The following is an 11,937-nucleotide window of genomic DNA, read 5'->3' on the forward strand; positions in this document are numbered from 1 at the left end:
TGGAGGGACCTACAGTTTCACTCCGAACGGCAGATATTTTTATGAGGATTTTTTTCATGGCAGAAATACACTCGTCGGAACACACTGTAGAGCCAGCTGCCATGGGAAATATGCAACAAATCTGCAACTACTGGATCAGACAATGTACAGACAGACAATAAGCGACTTTCATCAGGAGTCTCTTACCGGCTTTCTAAACCCACTCAACTAAACCCCTCTTCCTTTGGACCCAACCTGCCGAAATAGCACACCCTGGGCCTACCGTTAGATGAGATAAACGACGTTCACCGTTGACTACATCATACTGGTAGGGCTTGATGACCTGATACAACAACAACAACTGAACGTATACGAATTGTAAGCCAAGATAGATTCTGTTTGAAGATGAAACTTCCATTCAGAGTACTGTATTTTTGTCTACGATGAAAACTGATTAACTTAGCCTTTTAAATTCGGTTTCTTTTGATTCTAGTCTCTTTAATATACTTGTACTTTGAAAGAACAGATATGAGGTTAAATCTTCTCCCACATAATAACAGAGATATGATATCGATGGCAGACTCATTTGCTTGTCGATACTATATAGTCCCATTGGCTTTCTTGGATATTTTTATTGAGGCGTTATTTTTTAGCATCATTTATGATTGCGAACTCTAAGTATGTAACTGCAAAAGCATAGACATTTTGTGTATTTAATGATTAATTTATTATAATGTTTTATATTGAATATAAATATGTTAACATTTACATAACGGTCGTTTGTAATAAACCCCCAAAACCAAAAAGTGAAAACGATTGTCGCATAATTTTATTAAATATGCAGATTGTTTTTAATATTTTATTTTATTTATAAGAAATTCAAATCTGAGAGTAGATGTAATTCTGATGGAATTTTTTTTTTTTTCAAAGTTGAGCAATCAATAGAAACTCTTTGTTTGAAACTTATTTTGCGACTGCAATGCAAAATCTTTTAATAAAAATTACACAAAAGCTAAAGTTATTTAAATCCGAAAGTCATACCCACTTTCAGTCTATCGAATTTAAAAATGTTCGAGCCATACGTTTTCCTTATTTATAATTTTTTTTTTGGTCAGAGACTATTAGATTTATGCATTTGAAAACACATATACAGTCATGCTTTTGTTATTCCCTTAATAAATGGCAAACTGTTAAAATATTGATTTTCGGTAAAACTGGTAAAACTTTTTAAATGATTATCTGTTTTCCAAACTGACTTATGACTCTGGATGTGACAATTCATTCCAGTTGTTTCTTACATATGAATCAATTAACGGCAATATAACTCATTCTATATATGTTCATACATATATACATAGTTGTATGAACTTTTACCAGAACACGAAAATATGCATGAACGTTTGTATGTACTACGTGCTTTAATTTGGTGATTTTATTTATAGTACTGCATTTGGTGAATTTAAATTGCAGATGTTACGCTTTCAGTCATTCTCCTTGTTTGGTTTTATAAATATTTCGAAACGCTCAGATTTTAGTAAATCATATTCTGCGCTTAGAATGCTACGATCAGTCGGTGATTTGTTATAGAGCAGTAAAGTGATCATTGGCGCTGACAAGAGCGCAGACAAAACAAAACGAAGCAGCAGTAACTGGCGCGAAAGAATAATTAATACAATAACAAAGGGAAAATGTTAACGAAACGGCATATTGCTCTATTATCAGCGCTCTATAATTTATTTTTATTGCATGTGTCAACAGCGCTTCATATCCAAGTGAGTGTGTAGTCGTGAGCAAAGGGATTTTCATTTAGAGTTATAGGATTTCTCAAAAAAAAAAACAACAAGAACACGCAGTAATTATTTTAATTTAATTAAAAGTAAAGTAATTAAAAGTTCAAACGTTATTTATTCAATGTGAAGTGCAATCGATACAATTTAGTTTAGAATATAACACCATTCAAATGGCGTCCACGGCTTTTATTGCACGAATGGATTTGATAAATCGGGTCGTATATCATGAATAACGGGTTGAATATTAGCTTTCAAAAAATTATTATTCACATAAACCAATGACTTGAAATAATCCGATAAGAAGTAGTTCAATTGCGTAAAATCACTTCTTGGAGGCCTTTAAATGCTACGATTTCTTGAAATAATCGAATCTCCAAACTTTTCACACAATAAAAAACCAAATGTGTCAAGATCAACATCTCCCAATTTCAGCCATAAATTCTTGGTTATCATCGAATCAAACCCTCTCCACAGTCAGAGACAGTGACAACAGCTTCATTTTGAAAGATGCACGGAAGATGATTCCATCTGACCAAAAACCACACTAAATGGCCAGTTTAGGTGAATGTAATGGTTGTCAACATTATGCAAAGAAAATTATCAAATATTGGACGAATAGCGAGCACGACGATAAGCTAACAAAAGTGCACGAAAAGGTGCAAAAATTAAAACTTAATTATTTTTTAAACGTTTTTGAGGTGTAATGAAAGGAAAACAAATTACAGTCGGTGTTGAATGGAGAACTTTTGTGATTACAGATTTTAGTCAAGAGTCCTACAACTGAGAGTCCCTTTGTTTTTTGAAAGTAGCTTGGCATATCGTATTAAATGGCAAATGCGAACTTCGATATTTTTTAATACTTGAATAATGAAAAAAGTTCAAGTTACTTCAAATTGATGTCCAAAAATATCGAAACATAGATTATTCATATATATAATATCAATAAATCATACACCTCTTATAAATTTGAAAAATTCACCGTTAGAACATTTTTCAATTGAGAAGTTATTTTAGGTCAGCTTCCAGCGTTGTCATTCGGTTGTTCGGAAACTTCGGAAAAACTTATTAAGATATTGACAAAATCTTAAATAGAAATCATGCCACTATTCAGAATATCATAAAACGCTATAAAGCTGAAGCAGAGTTCAATATGAAACAGAAACAAGCAATAAAGTTATTTTTAATGACGTTGAATTATCCAAAAGGCAACAGTTAACACAAAGTTATATATACATACATTTGGCGCTTGCACCCGTTTTGGGTGTTTCATCAAGCTTCATTCTTCATGTTTTCCACAAGTTGACTTCAAATGTGCTTTTTCATGGCAGAAATACACTCGGAGGTTTGTCATTGCCTGCTGCGGAACGACCGCTATTAGAAAACACTGTTTTTGTCGCTTGGTCTTTCATGCACGGAGGTTCGAACCTGTGTACTTCCAAACGATAGTTACACACCAATCTTCGGCTACAGCGGCCGCGTGTATAGAATGTATTTTCTCTGTGTAACTCTTTTGAGTTTACTTACTATATTAATTAAAAAAAACTGCCACAACAACTGCGAACAATTTAATAAAAAAATGTTATATCGTTATTAAATTTTCCAACAAAACAAATAGTATATATTGAAGTATGCAATATTCACTGTGACTCACTTTAAAAGGAAATAGCAAACAAAAAGTGAAGTGCTGACTCCAAATACACAAACACAGTTCAGTTTTGTAAAAGCCCAAAACTTAAACAATCAATCTTTTAGAACTAAACTTATTAAAAAATTCGAAACAGGTTATATGGTTACGGTTATATCAGAACCTGTGTTTATTATCGGGATCTGCATTTGTTATTTAAAATATTTTATTAATCAAAGTTAATTTTTTTAAGGAAAATAGTAGAGTTTTGCGATTCCGCTACTTGTGAAGATGTAGGTAGTGTGAGTATTCTGAATTTGAATAATAAATAAAATTTCCATAAGAAGTCCATATTTTCTGTTACATGTTGCGCCTTCTCTCCTTGTACTATTTTTAGAGAGCATTATTATTGGTTGAAAGCTTTTCTGGTTTTTGTCACAGAAGTACTAAAACAGACCCATTATATACATATGTATATTTTCACAGTCGTGTGTACAGTAAATTAACCGTAATGCTTATCAAAATGCTTAGTTCATCAACTGGCGACCAAACCAATTCGCATAATACGATTGTGGAATCTTAAGCATACATATGTACATGCATTTATGTACTCGTGCGAGTATATGGGGTTGCCTAAAAAGTTCGGTAAACGTTTTAATATAATTAAGGCATTCGTTTTAAGCGAACTTCAAATAATAATATTCTATTGATGATCTTCTCCATATTTTTTCATAGTTTAAAAATGGTTTGAATTTGTTTCAACTCTCCTTCATTGTGTGATCTAGCCTGATCATAATAAGATACGACCCATTTTCTGTCGATTAATAGTTCTATTTTTCCTGGTCTAACTGTGCTACCGTTTGAAAAGTTTCAACTCTCTACGTCTACGCTCCTTAATCTATGTCGTGTTTGTTTTCACCACCACCACCAGTAATTGGTTAAAAGATGTCCTACATATTTCGACCCTCCAGCAGATGAAAATTGAAATGTGTAATTTACAACTTTAGATAAAACTATATAAGGCTCTCATCATGTATGTGTCGTTGTTGTTCCCCATACATATAAGGGGAATGCACTGAAGTGACAGTGCTTGGCCGGACATAAGTCCGGGTCATTCCGGTTTTTTTTTGTTTGTTTTTTGTTTTGTCGGGACAACTAGCAAGTGCAGCACTCAGACATTAATTGAGTCCATTGTACTACACTTGGATTCCCTTTTAATTTTCTTTAAATCTACCCGATCTCCGAAAAAATCTGAGTAGATCTCGTGGTGCCAAGGAGCCAAGATGGTCGCTTCTTAACACATCAGTGCCAAAGACCTCAAACCTGATTCGAGCGAAGGCGGGGCAGACACACAGGAAGTGGTCCGCCGTCTCATCCTCCTCTTCACAAGCTGGGCAGAGTACACTGTCTGAGATGCCCAACCTTTCCATGTGCTTTGCCCACAGAAAGTGGCCCGTCATCAGTCCAACCAGCCGTCCACACTCCCCTCTGCCTAATGACAGAAGGGTTTGCGACAGTCGATCGGACATGACAGGTAACATCAGTTTTGTCCATCTGCAGCCTCTTTCAGCCTTCCAAGCTCGCTTGTGGGTGGTAGTTACCCATTTGCCAACCGTGGCCGTGATGCCCGCAGAGGGGAGTGGCAAAGCGGGCTCTGGGCCAAAGAAGTTGGCCTCAGAGCCCATCTTAGCTAAGGAGTCAGAGGTCTCGTTACCCGCGATACCCAAGTGTCCCGGGACCCTTGTTAGCATCAGGTTATTATGTCTACCGATATAGTTCAGCCTGGATTTGCAAGACTTCACTACCCCTGATATGGTTGGAGGGCTGTCTAAGGCCATAAGCGCAGCTTGGCTGTCGCTGCAGACACATATAGATCTGCCTCTCCATCGTTTTTCCACAACAAAGTCCATCGCTACTTGAACTTCATACACCTCCGCTTGAAACACAGATGCATGCATTCCAAGAGCAAAGTGCAGTGCATGCATGTTACCGCTGGATTCCACGTAGACCCCAAAGCCAGAGCCATGCTCGGTCCTGGAGCCATCCGTAAAAATGCGAAAACAGTGTTTGCCGGGCTCATTTTCTGAGTCTCCCAACAACTGAGCCTCTGGTAGCACTACACTGTATCTCTTTTCAAGTACGACTCTTGATGGCATGGAGTCAAGGGGCTTGGAGAGAATCGTTGGATCGATGGCCATGCCTTCTCTGTGTTCCAATGCCGGACAAGGGCCGTACCAGTTCCCACTGTGTTTCAATCTGCAGATGGCCTTCAAGGCCTCTCCTTGGATGAAAGCATCAAGTGGTGGTAAACCAATCAGAGCATCTAGTGCCGGGCCTGAAGTAGTCGGAAAAGCTCCGGTACAACAGATGGCCACAGTGCGTTGTAGTCTCGATAAGGTCCTCCTGACTCCCACTACAGAGAGTCTACTCATCCAGACCACTGATGCATAGGTGATAATGGGTCTTATCATAGCCGTGTAGGATCTACCTTGGACCTTGCTAGGAGAGAGACCCCACGTTTTCCCCAAAGACACCTTTGCACTGCCAGAAAGCTGTCAGTGCTTTGGATGCCTTTGTTTCAACGTGTGATTTCCAAAGGAGCTTACTATCGAGGATTACTCCAAGATATTTAATTTCCTTGGATAGCTGGATTGTGACTCCTTTTAGCTTTGGCAGAACGAGTCCATCAAGCTTCCTCTTTCTGGTAAAGAGGACAATACCAGTCTTGGCGGGATTTGTCGATAGCCCATTCGCACAACCCCAAGTGTCAATCCGATCCATAGTTTTCTGCACTTTCCTGCAGATGTTCATAAGGGCCTGTTACCAAACAAGCAACATCGTCCGCATATGCTTGTGCGTAGACTCCCGAATCGTTTAAGGTGGTGAGTAGAGGATCGATTACCATGCACCAGAGCAATGGAGACAGCACACCGCCTTGGGGGCAGCCTCTATTAACCCCAGATGACACCAGCAGATCTTCCTCTGCTCGCACCGAAACGATTCTTTGGGCCAGCATTGAACGAATCCAATTTACTAGCACCCAGTCTACGCCGTGCCTACTGGCAGAGTTACACATACTATCAAAAGTGGCATTATCAAACGCCCCCTCTATGTCCATAGCGTAGTCCCTCCTGTCGATGGCCAGCTCTACCCTAGCAACAAGGTTTTGCAGTGCCGACTCGCAGGATTTTCCACTCTGATAGGCATGCTGAAATAGAGACAGAGGGTGAGCCTTCAGCGACTTCTGACGTATGCGCAGTTCCACCAGTCGTTCGAGACTTTTCAGCATGAAAGAGGTCATGCTGATGGGTCTAAAGCTTTTGGGGCTGGTGTAGTCGTCTTTTCCAACCTTTGGGATGAAAGCGACCCTCACCATCCTCCAAGAGTGTGGTATGTAAGCCAGTGCCAGGCATGCCGAGAAGATTTTCTTCAGGGCTGCTGTCACGAACTCTGCACCCTCCTTCAGCATGGCAGGATATATGCCATCGAGGGCGACTTGTAGTCTCGAATGGCGGCCTCATTCACCACAGATCTGGCAACGAACCAGTCATGCCGAGAAGGTGTAACAGCTCTGACAACTGCCTCTATCAATAAGGGCTGTTGCTGGGTGATGCTTATCTGATTACCAGGAAAGTGAGATTCCATCAGCAAGCTGAGTGTCTCCCTTTTCCGCTCCGTGAAGGAGCCATCAGATTTTCTAAGTGACCCCAGCTTTGCAGTTGGGTCCCTTTTCAGAATCCTAACCAATTTCGCCGTGTCACTCAGAGATTCGATACCGCTGCAGAATTCCCTAAATGAGGCTCTTTTCGATTCCCGAATAAGCCTCTTGTAGTTCTTCTGAACATCACGGTATCGCTCCCAGTCCTCTGCAAGGTTAGTCTTGAGGGCCCGGTTTAGAAAATTTCTCGACTCACGCCTCAACATCTGGAGCTCTCAATTCCACCAAGGAACGGGAGCACGAATGGTCCGAGCACGAATCTTCGGCAAGGACTCTCCAGTTCTTGATTGACCACCCAAGTTTTGAGTTTGATAGGCTTACATCAATCACCTCCTTCCGGTTACGTAGAACCGATTGCTGTGGGAAAGCTCATCATACCCGACCTAACGTATGGCGCAAAAGCTTGGACGACGACAACATCCGATCAGTATTGCCAACGCCAATAAATCTGAGTCACTAGGGCCAATATCAAAAGTTGCTAGAAAGTCGCTAGCTCCCTCAGGGGCGGATCCTAAATTTCATTCTGAGAGATGCACAAGAGGCCAGCTGCGGACTTAAAATTTTTAGATGAATAATAATTAAACCAGTAATACCAACTCTATTGAAATTTTGAGATCAACGGAAGTTAGTTTCAATCTCCTAAAATACTGCTTTTTTTCAAAGGTAAGTCCATTATTTAAGCACAAATGAATTAAAAAGTAAGTAAGCTAGAGGATAGTAAACAATCAACTGAGCCGATATCAATTCAATTGTTTCACGTACAGAACATAATAAAATCCGGGGATTCCCCGACCGCATTGCTCTTATGTGATCAGTGGTAAAAATAATTTGGTTACTCATTACAATTGTGTGAAACAAGGTGTAATTGAATTGGAATATATAATATTTTATTATTTCTTAATACAACGTATGATTTTTGTTAATTTCATAAAAAATTTTAAGGTAAAAATAAATTTAAAATTTCAATTATAGATCGATAATTTATCAACGAGAACACACCAATAGGTAGTGCTTTATTTTATCTATAGTCAGTAAATTGTTACTCTAGAGTATGGAAGGTAAAGGGCATTCACGGGTAACCAAGTTGACAGAAAAGTATCTATTGCCTAAAAAAAATATCTATTGCCAAAAGTCGCCAGATGAGTCGCTTAATCATTTTTGTCGTCAAAACTTTTTTTTTGTCTCCAAGACTCAAGCAAAAGTCGTCAGTTCTAGCGACAAAGTCGCTAAATTGGCAACACTGCATCCGATGGGCGCCTCATGAAATGTTTGAGAGAAAGATTCTGCGGAAGATTTCTCGATCTTGGCACGTTGGTTACGCCGAGTATCGCAGACGATGGAACAATGAGCTATGAGATATACGACGACAGAGGCATAGAGCAGCGAATAAGGATGTAGCGGTTTCGTTGGCTGGGTCATGTCGTTGGAATGGAAACAAACGCTCCCGCTCAGAAAGTATTCGATGCGGTACCAAGTGGTGGTAGCAGAGGAAAAGGAAGGCCTGCTCTGCGTTGGAAAGATCAGGTGGAGAAAAACGTGGCTTCACTTGCTGTTTCCAACTGGTGCCGGATTAGCACAAGAAAGAATCAACTGGCGCGCTTTGTTAAACTCGACCAAAAATCGCGTCAGCGGTTATCGCGCCAAACGAGAAGAAGAATAGGAATCTTCAATCTCATAGAAATGGCATATAAATTTGTAGCGTAATGTAGTCTTGTGCATTCTCTAATGATTTATTTTACGTTTTGATTGGGCGACCAGAGGGAGACTCAACTTTAGCATAGAAGAGTGCAGTACCTCGTAGGATAGCTACGTCAAGAACCAAAAGCTAGAACTTCACATAAAATATTCGCAGCGTTGGGATTTTCAGTGAGCTTTATTTCGACCTAGAAAAAGAAATTTTCCTATCAAACACACAATATTTTGAAATATTTATTATGTACGTTAAAAATCAATAAACAGCAAAGTGAAAATGAAATTAACTTATTATTATGCCGATATTCTTCATACTTCTCCTTCTTTTTCTCTTTCAGCCCACCAACTACACACAACTATCCAACTCCACCAACCTGCAACAGTTGAAAGTGGCCGTCTATTATGAGGCACTTTGTCCTGATAGTAGGGTGTTCATACGTAACTCACTCTTTGATGCGATGATAATAAATGACTGGCTAAATTACACCAAGCTAGAAATGGTCCCATATGGAAAAGTAACGGTATGTTGGTGATGTTTTCATTTTCACGACTGTACATCAAAGATATGCACGAGTGATATTCTTATTATGCGTAGTTATGAGTCAAACTCATTTTTCTTTATACTCATTTGTTATGTATCTATGTATGTACATATAAGTAATATTCTTCGCACACGTTGCGAAAAGTACGCTTTCATACTCACACACCCATTGTAACATAACTGTAAGTGTCCGAATTTCCTACATCGAATTAAGCATTTTTGCATTCATGAGCCACTCGTTGCAGTTCTGATTTACATACACATGCACGTACATACATATGTATTAGTACATTAGTTTTTGCTGTTTAGTACTAATAGTTTTATTTAACATTTTACGCGCTTCATTCATTTAATGTAACCTGTATAGACCACATCTGTTTTAAATGATTAGTTTTGTTACTTGTTTTAGTCCTGGACAGATCCCAATACGAATATAACTACGCTTTTCTGTCAACACGGGCACGAAGAGTGTGAACAAAATGCATTGCATGCCTGTATTGTAGAGCACAATGATGTAAAAGACCAAATCAAATTAATAAGCTGTTTAATGACTGGTCATGCGAAAAGTCTTGATGAGGTATGTGCAACATATTTCTCTTTAAAATTTGGTCGCAATACTCAACAGTATTCTCAACCCATTGATTTATATCAATATTTCATTATTTTTTACTCATTATCTTTAAAACTTTGGTGTACAGTGTGCTAGTGATTTGGAGATGGATGTGAGCGGAGTGAAGGAGTGCAAATCTAGCCGTAGCACGCCAGATATATTGAAGAAATATGGCGAAATGACCGATGCGTTGGATATATCTTTCGTACCATCAGTTACGTTCGATGGGGTAATATAAATACGCATACATTAAATAAAATAAAAAGCTACACAATATTTAATACTTTTATTTGCAGAAATTCGATCGCTGGCGCCAACGTTACTTTATATACAATTTTTCAGAAATTTTTTGTCGAGAGTACAAAGATAAATTCAATACCATACCACCGCACTGCTGAAACAATAACTAATAACAAATAAAAATTTTAGTAAATGTCATAAGAACTAATTTTATAAATAATATATAATAATATTTTTAATTCATTAAACTAAAATAAGTATTTAGCGAAGTCTATAAGGCAGTGGTCGCCAATCCGTCGATCGCGAGCTACCGGTATCTCGCAAAGGCAATTCTGGTAGCTCGGGCTGCTCACGTTGCAAAAAATCCAAAAGTCTGAAAATCATACCAGTTTTCCACAATTTCTTAGTTACCACTGTATTATACATCAGCAAGCATTATGTGGAAATTTTCTAAACTTGAACAACGTTATGAAACTGGTGGTGAAAATTGTGAACAAGATTAGATTAAAGAAGATTATTTAAAACCTTGGCTGATGAAATTGACTGTCAATACGGAGAGCTACTTTTTCACTCTGAAGTGCGATGGCTAAGCAGAGGACGAGTGCTCAAACGTTTCAATGATGTCCTGCCTGCTATACTCTAATTTTTCAAAGAATGCGATGAACCGATTCCTGAACTGGAAAATTCGACTTGGCTCAAAGATTTTGGTTTTCTTGTGGACAATACAGAGAAATTAAATGAGCTTAACTTGCAGCTTCAAGGCAGGGATAAAGAATTAGCGGAAATGATTTCTGATATAAATGCATTTATTACAAAACTTGAATTTTGGGAACAAAACCTAAAAAACTGCGATACTAAGCATTTTCCTATTCTTTCCGAAAAGATTTCCAAAAATCTATTAGAGCCCTATGACAGTAAATATCCTATGAAAATAGTTTCTAACTTGAAGGAAAACTTCAAAAATCGTTTCATGGATTTCAGCAAAATTGCTTTAGTGACAGAAATGGAACTGATTGCTTTTCAAAGTGACTTGACTTTAAAATCTTTAGGTTCAAATACAAAATGTATAAAGACTTTAGTAAGTAAAGATAAGTATTCAGTTTTATGTCGTGTTGCGTTGAAAGTGAAAGCGTTATTCAGTTCAACTTATTTGTGTGAATCTTCTTTTTCCAATATGAAGTTTATTAAAAATAAATACCGCAATCGGCTTACAGATATACATTTGGATAACTGTATTCAAATGACTGTATCAAATTATACTGCAAATATAATATTAAAAAAATTATCGATGAGTTAGAATGTCAACCTTCTCATTAAATATGCTCTTTTTATCTGCCCATATTTTATTTATATAATAATGTATTATTACTCTTTTGTTGTTTTTTTAAGTCGCTTGTGATTTGCCATTATGACTGCAAAAAAATTAGTTACGATTGATAGGTGTGAACATGGATGTAGTTATGCATAAGTATAAGCACTATAAGTCATAAGTTTATTATAGGTATATAGAACGTATATTAGTAAAATAAATACATGTATTGTATGTCGAATATAACTGTGTATTATTTAATTTATGTTGGCTTGTGCAAGTAGCTCGCTGTTTATTTCAAAATCTTGAAAGTAGCTCAACACATTGAAAAGGTTGGCGACCACTGCTATAAGGGAACATACAGACATAACATAACCAGCTTTATAGGAATGAAGTATACTGCAACATCCATAGCGGAGTAGGGCTAAGGTAGA

At 37.9% G+C, this 11,937-nt stretch overlaps 1 protein-coding gene across 1 annotated transcript; it reads left to right on the forward strand.

The window, feature by feature from the left end:
• The first annotated feature begins 1,465 nt into the window (after window positions 1-1,465).
• On the forward strand, window positions 1,466-10,427 carry LOC128871965 (GILT-like protein 3). Its single transcript, XM_054114180.1, has 5 exons — window positions 1,466-1,751; window positions 9,142-9,324; window positions 9,754-9,921; window positions 10,043-10,183; window positions 10,251-10,427. Exons 1-5 carry the CDS (start codon window positions 1,668-1,670, stop codon window positions 10,350-10,352), a joined length of 678 nt encoding a protein of 225 aa, XP_053970155.1. The 5' UTR covers window positions 1,466-1,667; the 3' UTR covers window positions 10,353-10,427.
• Window positions 10,428-11,937: the final 1,510 nt, after the last annotated feature.

Source organism: Anastrepha ludens, chromosome 2 (genome assembly GCF_028408465.1).
Source record: "Anastrepha ludens isolate Willacy chromosome 2, idAnaLude1.1, whole genome shotgun sequence".
Lineage (NCBI taxonomy): Eukaryota > Metazoa > Arthropoda > Insecta > Diptera > Tephritidae > Anastrepha > Anastrepha ludens.